Source organism: Mesocricetus auratus, unplaced genomic scaffold, assembly GCF_017639785.1.
Source record: "Mesocricetus auratus isolate SY011 unplaced genomic scaffold, BCM_Maur_2.0 Super-Scaffold_4256, whole genome shotgun sequence".
Lineage (NCBI taxonomy): Eukaryota > Metazoa > Chordata > Mammalia > Rodentia > Cricetidae > Mesocricetus > Mesocricetus auratus.
In genome coordinates this window covers 18,039,576-18,057,216 of record NW_024429182.1, presented here as the reverse complement: position 1 = coordinate 18,057,216, position 17,641 = coordinate 18,039,576, and the positions used below count along the sequence as shown (strand labels likewise).

The 17,641-nt window shown below is 46.2% G+C and overlaps 1 protein-coding gene across 2 annotated transcripts in view; it reads left to right on the top strand.

Moving 5' to 3' along the window:
* The first annotated feature begins 324 nt into the window (after window positions 1-324).
* The window catches only part of Cnnm1 (cyclin and CBS domain divalent metal cation transport mediator 1), a 53,991-nt gene continuing 36,674 nt past the window's right edge, over window positions 325-17,641 (top strand). The window contains exon 1 of one of the 2 annotated variants that reach the window (XM_005063568.4): window positions 325-1,969. In XM_005063568.4, the coding sequence (XP_005063625.1) occupies window positions 397-1,969 (1,573 nt within the window). In that variant the 5' untranslated portion in view covers window positions 325-396. The remainder of the gene's footprint in view (window positions 1,970-17,641) is intronic. The other variant, XM_005063569.4, reaches the window with a different exon arrangement.

Below are 17,641 nucleotides of genomic sequence, written 5' to 3'. Positions count from 1 at the left end.
TCCTAGGTCAAATGGGAAGCAGAGAGCCTGCAGTTCAGAATTACTGCCAGGTAGGAGTTCGCATAAGGGCTGTGAGCGAAATGAGAGGAGGTTGAGGGGGAGGAACGACCGATGTAGGGGGCCGTGCTCAAGTCAAGCCTTCCCAGGGCTACGGCACAGACACACTTAAGTGTGTACAGGCAGTTCGTGACCATCTCCAGCCTCCCGCAGGGGACCCCTCCCAGGCGGGTTCCAACCACCCCCCTTCTCGCCACCCCACCCCCGCCTCCAGCCCACGCGCGCAAGGGGAGCACACGTGGTGACCTGCCTGGGGCCGGATTCCCGGCTCCAGCTCCTCCTCCCTCCAGCTCGCACTCTGCTTGCTGCAGTATCACGTGCAACCGCGCCGGGTGCAGGATGGCGGCGGCGGCCGCGGCGGCAGCAGCGCTGGGTGTCAGGCTCCGGGACTGCTGCAGCCGGGGCGCCGTGCTCCTGCTCTTCTTCTCCTTGTCACCTCGGCCCCCGGCCGCTGCTGCCTGGCTGCTGGGTCTGCGGCCCGAAGACACTGCTGGAGGCCGTGTGTCCCTGGAGGGGGGCACCCTGCGTGCGGCCGAAGGCACCAGCTTCCTCCTGCGGGTCTACTTCCAGCCTGGGCCGGCGGTCCCCGCCGCGCCTGTGCCCGCACCCTCCCTGACCCCGGGGGAGAACAGCACGGGCGACTGGGCCCCGCGGATCGTGTTCATCGAGGAGCCCCCGGGTGCGAGCGGCGTGGCGCCCAGCGCGGTCCCCACGCGTCCCCCGGGACCGCAGCGCTGCCGCGAGCAGAGCGATTGGGCGTCGGACGTGGAGGTCCTGGGGCCCCTGCGCCCCGGGGGCGTGGCGGGTTCGGCCCTGGTCCAGGTGCGGGTGCGGGAGCTGCGTAAGGGCGAGGCGGAGCGCGGCGGCGCGGGCGGCGGCGGGAAGCTCTTTTCGCTGTGCGCCTGGGACGGGCGCGCTTGGCACCACCACGGCGCGGCCGGCGGCTTCCTGCTGCGCGTCCGCCCGCGCCTCTACGGCCCGGGTGGGGACCTGCTGCCGCCCGCGTGGCTGCGAGCGCTCGGGGCGCTCCTGCTGCTGGCCCTGTCCGCCCTGTTCAGCGGCCTGCGCCTGAGCCTGCTCTCGCTGGACCCGGTGGAGTTACGGGTGCTGCGGAACAGTGGCTCGGCCGCCGAGCAGGAGCAGGCGCGCCGCGTGCAGGCCGTGCGCGGCAGGGGGACCCATCTGCTCTGCACCCTGCTCCTGGGCCAAGCCGGTGCCAATGCCGCGCTGGCGGGCTGGCTGTACGCCTCGCTGCCGCCGGGCGTCGGGGGCCCCGGGGAGGACTATGGCGAGGCGGGGATTCACTTCCCGTGGCTGCCCGCGCTCGTGTGCACCGGTGCGGTGTTCCTGGGAGCCGAGATCTGTCCCTACTCGGTGTGTTCGCGGCACGGCTTGGCCATCGCCTCGCACAGTGTATGCCTGACCCGGCTCCTTATGGCTGCCGCCTTCCCGGTGTGCTACCCGCTGGGCCGCCTCCTGGACTGGGCGCTGCGCCAGGAGATCAGCACCTTCTACACGAGGGAGAAGCTGCTGGAGACGCTGCGGGCCGCGGACCCTTATAACGATCTGGTGAAGGAAGAGCTCAACATCATCCAGGGCGCCCTGGAGCTGCGCACCAAGGTGGTAGAGGAGGTGCTGACCCCCCTTGGGGACTGCTTCATGCTGCGCTCCGACGCTGTGCTTGACTTCGCCACTGTATCCGAGATCCTCCGCAGTGGCTATACGCGCATCCCCGTGTATGAGGGCGACCAGAGGCACAACATTGTAGACATTCTGTTTGTCAAAGACTTGGCCTTTGTGGACCCGGACGACTGTACCCCGCTGCTCACAGTCACCCGCTTCTACAACCGGCCCCTGCATTGCGTCTTCAATGATACCCGGCTGGACACGGTGCTGGAGGAGTTTAAGAAGGGTGAGCAGTGGTATTTATCCTTCCCCAGCTCCTATTCCCCCCCTTCAAAGATACTGCCTATGCTAACCACGAGGGGCTTCAGGTGCCCAGAGCAATACCTCTGATCTGCGGAGCCAGAAACTCCAGGAAGGCCTACTGTTGGCTCCCTAGATAGCTCATGCTCCTCTGTTTCTCTGGCAGCTGGCTGAGCCTCAGGCCTCTTCCACTCTACTTGGCTCACCAGCTGAAATATCCCTCATCCATTCTCTCCCACCAAATTCTTCCTTCGGTCTACCAGGCGCCAGGTATTGTGAGACTGAGCCCAGGAGAGCCTTGGGAATTTATTGCATACCTCCCTGCCCTTTACAGAGTTTACTCTACAGAATCCCATAGCCTCAGCCTCCAACTCCCAGCTCATCATTTCCAAAGAGAGTGAACGCCCTTGCTGGACAGCTCCAGCTGCAGGCCATGTCTTTCACACAGGGAGCTGGAACCCAGGTCTCCAGAACCTCCCAGGTCTCCAGAGCCTCCCAGGTCTCCAGAGCCTCCCAGTTCTACCCTTTGAGTGAGGGAGAACAAACACCAGGCCCCTTAGACCTTCTTCTCCTCCATAACTTACTAGGAGCCATTCATCTGACACACAAAATGGCGGTCCGGTTAGGGATTGAGAGGTAGCTAAAGCAGTCGAATCTTGGTACGTCCAGGGGCTCTAGCTCCTCACAGTAGCGTAGGTGGGGACTTAAATACTTCTTCAGAATGAAGACCCCAGAAAAGTTTCACCCAAATGAATGTGTTTCTTTCAACACCATCATCATCTCCCCATCCCTACTAACCTGAAACATGGTGCCATAGCAAGCTATATGATGGTTGGCTTCATGTATGGGGGTTGTTTTTGGAGACTACCTCCTGGGCCTAAGTACAAATTCACTCAAGAAAAGTCATTGTGGACACTTGAGAGTTAGTCCTCATGGTTTTGTGTTTGCCCTGCCCCTTGTTTACCAGATCTGGCCTAGAACTGCCCCTGCTTTTTGTTTTTAATCAAATCTATTTCCAGAGGTCACCATTGAGAATATTCAAAACACGGTCTTATGTTTCCCTGTCTCCCTCATAGTTGGCTGAGCCCCAGGCCTCTTCCATTCTGCTTAGCCAACAGGTTGCCATGTGGTTTTCCCCTGAGGGAACTCCACTTAGTATGAGAAAGTGTCTCATTGTCATGCAGTGCCAGAAGACGTTTTTGAAAATATTTTTATTAATTCTCTGGTCGTTTTATATAACACAGCATGATCATATTCACCATCATTCTTCCTCTTAACTCCTCCTGGATCCACTCTACCTGCCTATTCTCCCAACATCTTGTCCTCTGCCAGAGGCTACATTCTGTAAAAAACTGATTCTTCGTGCCCCCAAAACCATCAGTTGTCTATAGCTCTTTGGTTTCAGATGGAGACTTTTATGAACCCCGCTGCATCTAAGCTTGAGTGTGCCAACTGGCTTGATCTTGTGCAGGTCTTGTGCAAGCAACCACAGCTGCTGCGAATTGATGAATGCAGTGGTCCTGTCATGTCCAGGAGACACCATTTCACTCTGGTCCTCCCCAACTCCTAGGTTTTACCATATGGCTGGCCCCTCTTCTGTGATGGTTCATGAACTTTAAGGCAGGTGACATAGATGTCCCATTTATGGCCGAGCAGTCCACTAACAGTTACTCTCTGTGCTTTGAGCAGTTATTAAGTTTCTGTATCAACCACCATCTATTGCACCAAGAAACTTCTCTGACAAGCTCTGAGAGCTATGATAATCTACGGGTAGAGATACAAATTTAGAGGACAGTTTGATACTAAGTTCATCTAGCAGAAGAATTAGTGGTAGGTTTTCTCTTCCCTACCAGGGACTGTGAGCTCTCCAATCATGGGTTCTTGATCAGATTTATAGTTTGTTTCCTCCTATGAAGCAGGCCTTAAATCCAATCAGAAAGCAGTGTGTTACCCCCATTAACGTCTGTGCCACAATTGCAGTCCTGGTTATATCTTTCCATAACAAGTCATGATTTTGGTTCACAGTGTTCGCAGCTGGGTTAAAGTGTTGATGACTTTTTTCCCTCCAGCAATCTACATGGCACCTTCCATACTCTGGAAGGAACCTGCAAGGAATCCTCCTAGTCAGTACCAACTTGATTCCTCTATAACTTGTGACCAAAGTATATGGTGTCTTCGGCGATAGGGTCATACTATCAAATTCTAATGGGCAGCCAGAGCATGGCAATAAATAGCCTGTAATGTTTTGGAGAGGTCTCCAGAATACCTCTGAATAAATACTCAAGGGGTGGTATCCCACTAAATGTACTGGAATTTTTAGTTTAGAAATGTTTTTAATGAGACTCTGTGATTTCTTTCGTCCATCTGTTGATACACAGTTTTAGGTAATAGTGCAGGCGAGACTACCTTTAGAAAGTTAACAGTTTATGGAATATATAAGGTTAATAAGAGCTGTCTTTAGAAGCAAACTTTGTGTTCCAGGAAAAATTGTTCAAAATAGTTGCTATTGATTTAAAATGAGTCCATAGGCAGAATTTCAAGTCTGATCTGAAACAAGCTTGCTCATATTCTATTAATAGTCTGTTATTAGGTAGATCGTTAGAGAGAAGCGAGCCATGAGGCCAACAAAGGTATTTCTATGTCTTTTCAGAGACTTTCCACTCCCTCGGAATGTCATCCTTGAACCCAAAGCATGAGTCTCGCATGGGAGCTTATTGGCAATGCAGAATTTTATGCCCTACTATAAATTTCCTGGATGAAAATCTGCATTTTAACTAGTCCTTGGGTGACTCAAGTTTATATTAAAATTGGAAAGGAATTAAACATGCTCAGAGAGCCCTTATTAACAATGCTTGGTAGATCTACTTTGGGTAGGAGACGAGGAATTGTTAACAAGGAGGTTATATGCAGGCTTTAAGCCACAGACCAGTGGCCAACTTATGCTCGCACCACATGTTAGGAGACACAAGCCAAGTTAAACTGCTTTTCTTTATATTTAAAAATAGCTTAGAAGCTAGTCTTTAATAGCTCCTCCATTGCCCTCACTTCTTCGACTCTCAAGTAACTCAACCGTCTAAACAAACCCCTTAGGAGGTGAAAGAGGAAAATGATTATATTAATAGGAGCAACGTTCGCCATTAATTGAGTGACAATTCTGCCAGGCACCATGCCAAGCCCTTTTTATATTCAGAACAGCCCTCCTGGGTAGGCATTATTAACTCCACTTCGTAGATGAAGTAACTAAAGCTTAGATCGATAGCATGACTTACTCAACCTCCTATAGGTGATAACTATGATTGAAATAGGTTTGTAGATGTCCGATTCCTGTTTGTCTGTCACCCTGACTCTGCCACTCTAATCTTGTCCCTCCAACCTGGAATTTCTGCTGCCTAGTGTGGTGGTAAAAACTGGCCTTTTCTTCCTGACCGTGGCTTTGGACTCTTTGGATTAGGAATGCATCTTTAGTAATTGTAACCACTAACATGTCTATTCCATCATCTGATTCTAGTTACAAGGACTGGCCCTAAAGACCCAGATCACCACTGAGCCTGTGTAACCCAAATTCAAATGTGTATCATATGACTCATGTAGGATACTACCCATGAACTAATCAGTTGATTACAAGACCTTAGGGGTAGGGAAAAAGAAAATAGTCTTCTTTTCAGTTCACATGCCAGCTTCACAAAGGGAATGGTATTTCTTCCCACAAGACTGAGTTACTTGATGATAGAGAATGTTTCTTAACACTTTTCTCAGAACAAACACAGAGACTACCATGTAATTATAAGTAAACATTGACTAAGTAAGTAGACATAGGTAAATTTCCCATTTCTGTGTTGGAATGAAGGTGAACCCTAAAAACAAAATAATTTGGCATTGTCTACTGACCACTGCAAATATCTCTTCTTTTTCCTCCAGTAGGGACAGCATGGTCCCTGCAGTATGCTAAGGTATAAACCTCTCCATTATTACCCATCCTTGCCATATTAACCTTCACCTTGGTATGCTCCTTCTGAGCTGTCATTCCCAAATACTATAGACTGTGGTAATCTAAACAACAGAAATCCCTCTTCCCACCGTGCTAGATGGTGGAAGTCTCAGCTCAAGGTTCCTTAGTGAGTGTGAAGGGAAAGCGAGAGAACTCTGAACTCTCCTTAGGAAAATACCGATTATCAGCATTGCATCCAGACTCTTGAACCTACATGATTTAGCCCACTCTTTCTTCCGTGTAGATGATGCGTTGATTTTACAAAACAAGTAATTACTTTGTGCCGAAGGTGTAGACACGTTGGAGAACACTGCCAATGTGAGTCCTTGTCTGTGTGGAGACTTCGAGTCTAATAGAAGAGATGGACATTAAATAAACGAGGCTGAGATCCATAACAGAAGTGTGGTGCTGGTATTGGCTTGGTATTGGTCTTGACCAAATTGCTTATCTATGTCTGTCTCATTAGCTGTAAATGGAAATGATAATAGAATTTACTTATTTATAAGGTTGTTGAGAAAATTAAGACTCTTACACTGTGATGCTTATTTAGTGCCCATCACAAATGCTGTGTTAGCTGTGGTTAACTATTACTCATTTGTGTCTTCTAAGACATTTCAAATTATTGTTTCTCTACAGTCTGTCCTCTCTAGTGCCACTAAAATAATCTCTAGGTTTTCATTCTCTGCTTAAAACCCTTCAGCAGCCTCCGCCATCCAAAGGGTACAGTCTAAGCAGAGATGGGGCTGTGGATACCCTGGTGACTGCTGGCTGTGGATACCCTGGTGACTGATGCCTGGCCACCTGTACAGCCCCAGCACCCCCACTCTCTGCCACAGCTTTAGGTGCCCGTGGCCTTGAATTCCATAGCAGCACAGTGCTATGAAATCTTTTTTTAAGTTGTTTTTAACTGAGCTATACATTTTCCCCTCTCCCTTTCTCTCCTCCCCTCTCCCCTTCCACACCCCCGCATGCCCCTTACTCTCTCAATTTACTCAGGAGATACTGTCTTTCTACCCCTTCCTAGGTGGATCCATGAGACATACAGTACTCTGAAATCTTGTCTGTCCCCTCCTCATACTGTATGAGAATATGATGGGTTACATATGCATGTCTTGACCAACCCAACACCAACTCGTTCTTTAATACTCAGGTTAGGAGCCACCCTTTCTGGAAGCATCTCTTGTAAACCTCAGTTGTATCCAAACCTATTGTTCTATATACCAGTATAACTGTGTGTGCATGTGTGTGTGTGTGTGTGTGTGTGTGCATCAAGGTAAGAGGAAAAATGTGGGTGTCATTCCTATAGAATACTATCTCTCATTGGCCTGGAGCTTGCCAATTAAGCTAGGCTAGCTAACCCAATAGGCCTGGGGATTCGTCTGCCTCCGCCTCTGCCTCTGCCTCCACCTCCCAGCACTGGGATTACAAGTGTGGGTCACCATACTTAGTTGTTTTCTTTGGTCCTAGCTATTTAAGTAGGTCCTTGGGGTAGAATTGAGGTCATCATGCTTACAAGGTAAGCATGTTACCAACTTAGCTACCTCCCCAGTTCTTCCTATGTGTTGTTTAATGAACAATATGAATGCAGAATCTTCCTGTGTCGGCCTTCTGCATTCTGGGATAACAGGCATTCACCATCATGTCTGGCTTAGTACATTATAAATGATTTTTGAAAGAGCTAAAGGATAGTTGGGGAGCTAAGCTATAATATATAATGTAATAGATGAGTTCTGGAGAGCCCTAGTAAATGAATTTTTAATTGTCTTTAACCTAATAGCTTTGGCCTATAGAACAGAACATATTAAACTTTAAATAGTAGAGGAAACATACTGCCTATATCGTTTCTTTGTCTCTTTAGAAACAACTGTCACGGTTTTTTTTAATATTCAAAATGTTGTTATTAGACAAGACAAGATGATGTTCACCTGTAGTCACTCAGAAGTAGAGGCAGGATCTCAAGTTCTAGGTCAGTCTAGACTACATAGACCAGGTATACGAATTACAAAATCTACTCCCAGAAGCCTAAACCCAAGAATAATATTGCGTTCCTCTTTGCAAGCTAGAAAGCAGGCAAATTTGTCTTTCACGATGACTTTTCATGGCATTACAAGTCAGGAGTCGTAGTTCAATATATAAATATATGTGTAAGACAAACTTATACAAAAACCATTGAAATTAAATGCTATAATAGAAGTGTAAAGATGCAATAAGAACATGGAAGACAAGCAACTGATTAAGTAGTATATTTTCCTTTCATAAAAATTATACTGTAGTTTATAGATTTCTATACTTTGTATAGAAAAATTAGACACAGAACAGTAAGAAGCAGGAGTGTGAAAACATCTAAACAGAATCCCATTATCATGAAAAAACTTTAAGATTTACTTTTACTTTCTGCATATGTGTGTTTCCCTGCTTGTCTGTATGTGCACCATGTGAGTGCGCATGAGGTCAGAAGAGGGCATCAGATACACCAGAACTGCAAGGACAGGCAGTTATTAGCAACCCAATATGGGTGCTGGGAGCAGAACCCAGGTCCTCTGCAAGAGCACACACCCTTAAACGCTGAACCGTATCTCCAGCCCCTCATCAGGTAGTTCTTGCCAGTATATAATGTGTACTGCACATAATCACTGCCTTAAATGTTTAAAAAGAAAATAAAGGGGAAAGACAGCCTGCTATGATCTAAAAATCTACTGTTCTAGCATGATCCCTAGAGTTGTTGTCTTATATGTATTATTTTTACTACAGTTTTCTCAAGATTGAGGACTGTAGTTTGGGAAACTTGGTTTATAATATGGGCCCTGAGGTTTATTTTACTTAGCATAAAGTTTACTCCATAGTAGACTCTTTTTTGTTTGTTTGTTTGTTTGTTTTGTTTTTAAAGATAGAGTCTCTGGGTAGCCTTGGCTATCCTGGAACTCACTCTGTAGACCAGGCTGGCCTCGAACTCACAGAGATCTGCCTGCCTCTGCCTTCCGAGTGCTAAAATTAAAGGTTTGCACCACCACCACTGCCTCCTAGTAGACTGTTTTAAGAGAGAACTAATGCTGTGTAGACACAGAAAAGGAATGAAACTGTATTCTGAAGTCAAAGCCCATGGGCTTTATAGTGTTGACGGTTAACTCTGTTAAATGATATATGGCCAAACAGTAGCATGCTCTATGCACCTTACCCCACCTATTCTGGTTACGCTGCCTGCAGACTAGTGTGGCTATAAAATGGCCTGTTGCTATTTTATACGCAGTCTTTGCTCATCCATTGATTCACTCAAACACTGTTTTGAACTCTGAAGCCAGGTCCTTTTCTGTGCCCTGGGAATACAGAGGTGACTGCAAGGAAACATCTTCCATCTCGGGTCTTCCTTCAAGGGATCTCTGCCTGAAGTATTTCCAACCATCAAGGAAACACCCTGCCCCACTTGTAGCTTGTAATCTTTTCACTGACGAATAATCGAAAAGTCAGTGTTTTACCTCATTCCCCAAATTCTGATGTGAGATATTTGATATCAATCTAATGCTGGGCGGTGGTGGCGCACTCCTTTAATCCCAGTACTCGGGAGGCAGAGACAGGCGGATCTCTGTGAGTTCGAGGCCTGGCTGGACCAACAGCCTCCAAAACAATACAGAGAAACCCTGTCTCGTAAAACAAAAAAAAATCTATCAATCTATTGGTTAATTCCATAGAAGCCTGTCAAAACATTAATGCTTCCATTGGTGACACTGAGTTACAATATTGAAGTGCACCGGTGAAATTAAATGTAAGATGTTATTAAATGCATTAGAACTTATATTTATTGCTAAATAATTAGTGAGGTTCAGAATGAGCTTTGAATCTCTAAGTCGCCAGAACAAACAGTAGATAAAGCAGAGTCTGTCAAGCACAGGGAGAAAATAAAGGCAGACGAGAAAAATGAAAATAACTATGTAAGACGACAAAATTGTAGGCTTATTTTTCTGTCTTAATATTTTTCAGTGTGGTCATTATAGCGTTTTTCTGCAGCATTCTCCCTGCCCATGCTGTCCCCCAAACTAGTCTGGCAAAAGAAATAGATAACAGCATAATCATAATCAGAGCCCAGAGGAGTGAGCACTAAAGAACCTGAGTGAATTCTAATTCCTAGTGCTTTCTTTTTTTAGATTTAGCCTTCCTTTCCAGGCCATGCCAGCTTTCCTTGTCAGGCTGTCTTTTTATCTAATCTAAATCCCACAGGCTGCGGTTAAATTCGATTTCTTCTTTTTATCATCTCTCCTGGGTTCTCTCTTACTCGAAAGATGCTGTGTTTTATTGTAGTTCACCTCAGTTCCATGTTTATAACCCCCCAGATGTATGTGGCCATGCTTCCAGCTTCCTTCCAGCCTTCGGGTTTCTAAGAGAAGGAGCCGCATACCCTCCTGGTATTCTCCAGGCAGACGCTTAGGAACCCTGAATCTTCAATCCTCTCAGGTTCCAGTTCATGTTCCTTATCAAACTGAGATCCCTTCTCATCCTTTCCTGCCTAACTTCCATGTATTGGTGGGACTTTGTTCTGTATGGGGACATGGTAGCCAGGTAAACATCAGTGTGGGTTCTCAGGGCTTTGCAGTTAAACACAGAGGGGAACACCGGCTGACAAACTATTACAAAATGGGACATAATTAAAAAAAAAAAAAAGAATGTGGCGGGCAAGCTCAGCTGGTTTGTGGGTAAGAGCAGACTCCTTACTCCCCAAATATTTGAACTGAATCCTAGAGGATGGGAGGCAGTTTCTCTGAGCAAGGGGTCCCCAGAAGATGGGAGTAAATCTGCAAAGGCTCTGAAGGGGGAAGGGAGTAGCAACGTGCAAGTTTCCCTCTTGGCTGTGTCCCACTGATTAAGGAAACCAGCCTTCCCTCTGCCTCCCTGTGGCTGCTGACACTAGGCAGCTCAGCTCAGTACCATTCCCATGGCACTGGGGCCGCGGCAGACAGACAGAGGTGTAAATGTGGGGACACAAAGGGAGAAAGGGTCTTGATTAGAGGCAGCCTGGGGAACCGACAAGGGCATCTGTGGGTGAAAAGAAAAGGCGCAATAAGTCCTTGGGTGAGATGAGAAAATTTCTCTCAGGAAATACAATTTCAGCTTGGCCTTGAAAGAACTGTGATCAGCGATTATGAAAGAAAAAGGCGTCCCAGCTGAGGCAGGAGGCTGATCTAGAAAAAGAAAGGCAGAACAGAGCCAGCAATGCATCTTAACGCTGCTAAAGCAATTCTCGTGAGCCTGAATCTCTTCTACCAAAATCGGAAACCAGGGAGAATGAAGTACTCGCCACATGTAATTTTTATTCCTCATGAGTGCCAAAACAGCATGCTTTGTCATTTTGATGGTGGTAGTCCTACAATCACGTGTACCCACTCTTGCCTTAACTAAGGATCCTAAGTGTAACTCCCACCTTTTTCTTGATGACGCAAGATCATGGCCATGAGAATGTAGCTATTTATGCTGCATTATAACCAGCTCTGTCTACTTCTCATAGTTTTCTGTCCTCGGGTGTCAGCTGTTCTCTTTGAGTCCATCTCAGGCAAATCCTGCCCCACCACACTCCTGGCAGAACCGCCCTCTTCCTGTCCGTCATCTGTTCAGCTGAAAATCCAAGTAAACATGTATGTTATCAAACCGTCTGCCTCTGATGCAACAAGCTTTGATAAACGCTGGTTAAACAAGTGACTGATTAGTTGATGACTGTGAGCCTCGTGTCCAGGTTGATGGAGAGACCTTGGATAGTTCCTTCTGGAGTCAGATTCCATGCTATGCAGCGTCAGACCTCTGGATAATGAACCCTTACTCCGCTATTTTTGTAGTGTTGCTTAGCAAGCCAAATTGCCAACTGGCTTTGCTTCTAGTGACTAACAACTGTTTTTTCATGCCCTGGTGATGTTGGTTACCATGGTACTTTGGATGACACAGTTGGCTTTTTTTTATAATTGCCTTTTAGTAGCTCAAGAGATTTGTGTGTGCTTGTGTGATAAAGGTGCTGATTATTCTTATTTCTCTAGAACAAGATGGTGACTTCAAAATGTGACTGCAGTCCCTTGTTATTTTTAACCAGGAAAAGAGTTTTATTTCTTCAAGTCAGTGTGGCTGGTGTAGGACTAGTGGGGGAATAATTTTGTGTTGTCTTCCAGGTTTGTGGGAAGATGAATGAGTGTATGGAAATGATAAGAGCCTGTGGCACAGTAACTCTTCCTTATCTCACTCCTGTGGGGTGCTCCAATATTAAGATAAAAACACGAGGTGTTCAGAGATCACAGTTAACACGGAGGCTGTAATTGTTGGCACAGTTACATTTCTGGGGTCAACAAGATGTCTCAGCATGTAAAGGTGCTTGCCACCAAACCTAACGGCCCAGGTTCCATCCCAAGGATCCACATGGTAGAGGATGAGACTCCTGCAAGTTGTCCTTTGACTCACCCATGCCCCTCCCTCCGCCAGTCAAACAATCAATAATAATTCTTAAATATAATCTCATCAAAAAGAGGCACCCTCACCAGGCGGTGGTGGCGCACACCTTTAATCCCAGCACTCGGGAGGCAGAGGCAGGCGGATCTCTGTGAGTTCAAGGCCGGGCTGGACGGATAGCCTCCAAAACAATACAGAGAAACCCAGTCTCGTAAAAACAAAACAAAACAAAAAAAAAAAGAGGCACCCTGTCAAACTGTTCTTGCAGCCTGCCATCACTTAGACGCAGAATACATTTTAGAAGAAAACCTTTGGTTCCAACTTTCATTTTTAAACTTTATCTATTTGGATTTTTTTTTTGAGACTAGGCTTCATTGTGTTGGCCAGATTGACCTTGAATTCCACATCTCCATGCCTCAGCCTCTGAAGTGCTGGATTTACAGGCATGTACCACCATGCCCTCCCAACCTTTAATTTTAAGATAGCAAAAACTGAAGCCTTGAAAGAAAAATAATAGAAATAGCAATTATACTCCTTCATAGTTGCAGAGATTTTACATTTGTAAAAAATCTTTTCAGAACAGACTCATTTTTTTACTCGCTATGACCATGATGATGGCATCTGCTTTAAATCTCCATTGTGTGTATGAGGCACGTCCCTGATAGTCAAGTGTCTTGGTTAGGGTCAGGCCTAGGGTTAGTTTGAGCCAGTTTCTCACATGCTCAAATGTGTGTGAGAACCACCTAGGGGGTCTCAGTGGAATTCAGATTCTACTTCTGAGGACTAGGGTGGGGCCTGAGCTTCTGGAGCTTGAAATGAGTCTCCAGGTGCTGCCAGCCTTCTGAGCCAAGGACCACACATTGAGCGGCAAGTGTTCTTTTAGATTGTCTGGACCCCACCTCACCCCCGAGATCCTGACTCTGTGCACCAGAAGTCGGGGTCCCAGAACAAGCACCCAGGTAATGGTCATGCCGTTGCCCTATGGAACATTCACAGCGGCAGCAAGTCACAGGGTGCTGGTACCAAATGTTGTGGGGATGCTCGAAAGAGCCTAATGGAAGCCTCTGCATGTTACAAGGTGAAGGTCACAAATGCAACAGAAGCCATAAAATGACTGCTGCTTTCCTAGTCCTGCCCTCTGTTACCAACCAATATGTCCTCCCCCAGCTTCTATTTTCATCTTACCAAAGTGCTGTGGCTATTTTTGAAACAATGAGGAATCAAATCAATTATTGGCTGTTTTCTCATGGCAGAGGAAGTATGCTAACATGGTCCAAGAAAGCTCTCTGTGAGCCGAGCCTAAACCATCTATAGCAGAACAGAGAACCCTACCCTGAATATTGGGGGGTTCTATCTCGGACCCCAAATTAGGCACAATCCCTACCTAAACATTTGTTTCCTCAGAGATCCTTTATTAGGCATGGAAGAAAAGTTCAAGTGGCTGCTTTCTGACTCAAGCAGAAAAACAGCAGCAAATGACCTTGAAGGTGTAATTATGACAGAAAAGGGGGAGGTCAGTGTTCAAATGGGCTAGGATGCAGTCATATATTTTGATTCAGCATGTTAATTAAGTGAATCAAAGGTGGCTTGTGGTTGCTGGACTTTAATACCCTGATAAGTAGACCTTGATAGTCAGCCTCGGGAGGAGGAAGTAGCCAAATAAGGAAGTAGACTTTGATGGCTAGATTTAGGAAGGTGGACTAACAGATTTTAGCAAGGCAGAGGGACCTAGGGAACAGGCTGGGCCTGCCAGAGCCTCAAGCTCCAGTGAGCTAGTGTCCCTTCAGTTCAAGGCCTTCAAGGCTATGTCAGCTTTTTCCAATACAAACTTGTAATGTTTAATTACCCAACTTTCAGTCTCTTTAGAGCAGGCCTTCCAACCTCAGCTGTATTGAATTCTGGGGCAGGATAAGGCTTTGTTGGCATTGAGAGAGCTGTCTTGTGCATCATAGGATACTTAGCTTCATACTTGGTTCTACTCACTAAATTATAACCTCAGGTTATAACAGCCAACTTGTCTTTAGGCATTACCAAATGCTATCTGGGGAATAGGGTGTATGCAAAATTGTCCGCAGTTGACGATCAGCCTTTAAATGTACTGTCTTAATTAGTTGACTGTTGGTGGGATCTGCCTTGTACTTTGGGTATTGATGCCAGATGATGGCAGAAACTCATACAAAGAATTACCAATACCCAGTATTAGGAGCACAACAAGTTTCTGGGAGTGGGACCCTAGTTAACTTACAGTAGTGGGGAATTTAATTAACCTCCAACATATCAAGAGCCTAAGAGGTGACTGGTATAAAAGCCACAAAAGATGTGTTCCTAAGCCCAGCATTAACATCACAAACTACTTTCTGCTTTGTGACAACAAAAATATTGCAACCACCCCCATGTCATGTGAGAGAATGCGTTAGTTAGCCATAGCTTCAGCCATTCTTTGTTTCCGTAACTTCGTCTCTTCCGATGAACACTCAGCACCTTAAGGCAGATGCACGGAAAGAGACTAGGATTTGCTAGACATCTCAGCAGTTACTTCCCTTCTTCACAGGTATCAGACGGACAACTGGCGTGACACAAATCTTTCCCCTGACTTGGTGTTTTAGGCTGTATTAAAAGAACCTATCACATTTATTGAACCACGGGGTTTCTGATTCAGGGGGTCTGGGGCAGTACCTCATAACTTGTTCAGTGACACCGATGCTGCTGGTCCAGCAATCAAACTTGGAACATGGTTTCTATGAACATAAATTATAGTTTTCAACTCTGGGCAGGCAGAGATCACCAGGGGAACATTTTGAGCATTGATGTCATGGTCTTTGAGTGTGAGCATCCCTGGAGCTAGGATGTCTGGCTGTGGGTGTGAGCACACTGGAGCTAGGATGTCTGGCTGTGGAACCCTGGGTGTGGGATGTGTTTAAAGTTTTTTGAGTAATTCTAAAACAATGCAGAGCCAATCAGGAAAGCCACTGAGTGAGATCAAAGGGTTCCAAGCACTGGGAGTGAAGGGGTCTTACCTACGGTACTATTTAATAGAGAGAAGGCAGATCACCATAAATCCCACTTAATGCTAGAGAAGTGTGGTGTCAGCGCCTTCCGCTTCTTTAAGGTTTACTTCTCCAGCTTCAACAGCACCACGCTGGTGCTGTGCTCCAAGTAAGGCTCAAGCTGTAGGTGCGTGTTCTCTATTTTGTGCCTCATTAGGATGTGGGCTGCATTGGTTGTAAGTGAGGGAAAGGAAGGAAGATTCGGAGAAACAAACGTCTAGATGGAAAAAGGAGCCCGGAGCTTCTAGAAATCAAGAAAGGACAAGTGCTGGTGAGCCAAGCCATTAGGATAGGGGTAGACTTCTGTACTGTGTGGTTGCCAGTTTAGAAGTAGGATACCAATGAACCCAGAGTGAAATACACTTTCTATAATCCAGGGACAGATATAGACTTTGTTTTAAGAAAGTTAAGACAATTCATTGGAGAAGCAGACAGATCTCTGTGAGTTTGAGGCCGGTCTGGTCTACAGAGTGAGTGCCAAGTCAACTGGGACTGTATAATGACATTCTGTCTCATGATAGATAGATAGATAGATAGATAGATAGATAGATAGATAGATAGATAGATAGATGATAGATAGATAGATAAATGAGAGAGGTAGGGAAAAGAAGGGAGAGGAAAAACATTGACAAGGCTTGGGAGATGGCTCAGTTGGTAAATTTCTTGCTACCCAAACATGAGGACCTGAATTTGGATCTCCATCACTCAATGAAAAGCTGTGTGCAGCTGTGGCAGACAGAAGAGGATTCCTGAGGCTGGCCCCTAGTCTTACTAAACTGGTAAATCCAGGTTCAGTGAAAGACCTTGTCTCAAAAGAATCAAGTGGTCAAGAATGGAGAAAGACACTCATTGTGACTTCATGTGCATGCATATCCACATACACAAGCACAACACACACACACACACACACACACACACATACACACACACACACACACACGAAGGGGGAGAAAATGAATTAGCATAAAACCCACTATTTCTTTACCTTTTAATTCAGCCTAGAGGTTTTCCATCCATGTCTCAATTATATGCTCTAGGGACATGTAAAAATGCTTCAGATGTAGTAACTAGCATTGGAGCTTTCTGACTGAAGGATTACTCTTGCCTCTGATGTATCATAATGAGGTACAGTATGCCCATGGTCTTAGCTGACTTAAAGACTTATGTTACATCGGCTATTTTTAGAAACGGGGGGGTTAACTGTGCCAGGCCCCATTGCTTTGAAAATGGATGGGCCAGGGTATGTGGAGCAGATCATTTAGCTTAGTGTACCCCTCCACAGCTGCTGCTTGGCATGACTTAGCTGTTCTGCACATGGCGTCTTGTTAGCAGTCATGATTCTAAAAGAACACTGCCTACCCTAGGAATATGGCCACCACGTGAGCGGGGGAATTTATAGTGAAAGTTGAAAGGGGAGCTAACTTGTTAAAGAATATGCATAGGACACATGTGTCTCAGTGGGTTCGAGAGCAAGCTGGGGCCTATAAAATCATTTCTCACTCACTCCTCAAGAGCATCTCACCCATTCCAGGGCTCTCCTATTAGAAAGCCTCTTGGCAAACTGGAAAGTTCTATATAATTGAAATCATTATTGACGTAAATTGCCTGACAGGTATGCCACTTTTCTACAAAGTTAGGAACAAACAGAAAGGAAGGGGGGTGTAATGTGAAGACATTTGACAATTCCTGTTAGTCAATAGAGTGGGGGTGGCTGTAGCACAGATTCTCTTTGGTCTTAATAATAAAACTCAGAGTCAGCTATGTGGGGGAGGGGTGAAAACTGAAGGATCAGAGAAGCAGAGCGTCCAGCCACTAGAGTTCTTACCTCTACCGATGCGCAGACCAAAGGGGTGATCCTGTCGTCAGACTGCATCCTCAGACTGCATCCTCAGACTGCATCTTTCTCTCTTGTCTCCTCCTGCCTTATATTCCTCTCCCTTCCCAACCACATCACTCCCGTCTGTACCTCCCTAGTTCTGGAATTAAAGGCATGGGATCCCAAGTGCTGGAATCACCTTTGAGTGAGCTCTGTTTCTCTTTTAGACAGAGTCAACCTCATGTAGCCCAGGGTGACCTTGAACTCACAAAGATTCATCTGTCTCTGTCTCCAGAGTGCTGGGATTAAAGGTATGTGCCATCGCTGCCTGGTCTCTATGGCTAACTAGTGGCTTAGTTCTGCACTCTGATCTTGAGGCAAGCTTTATTT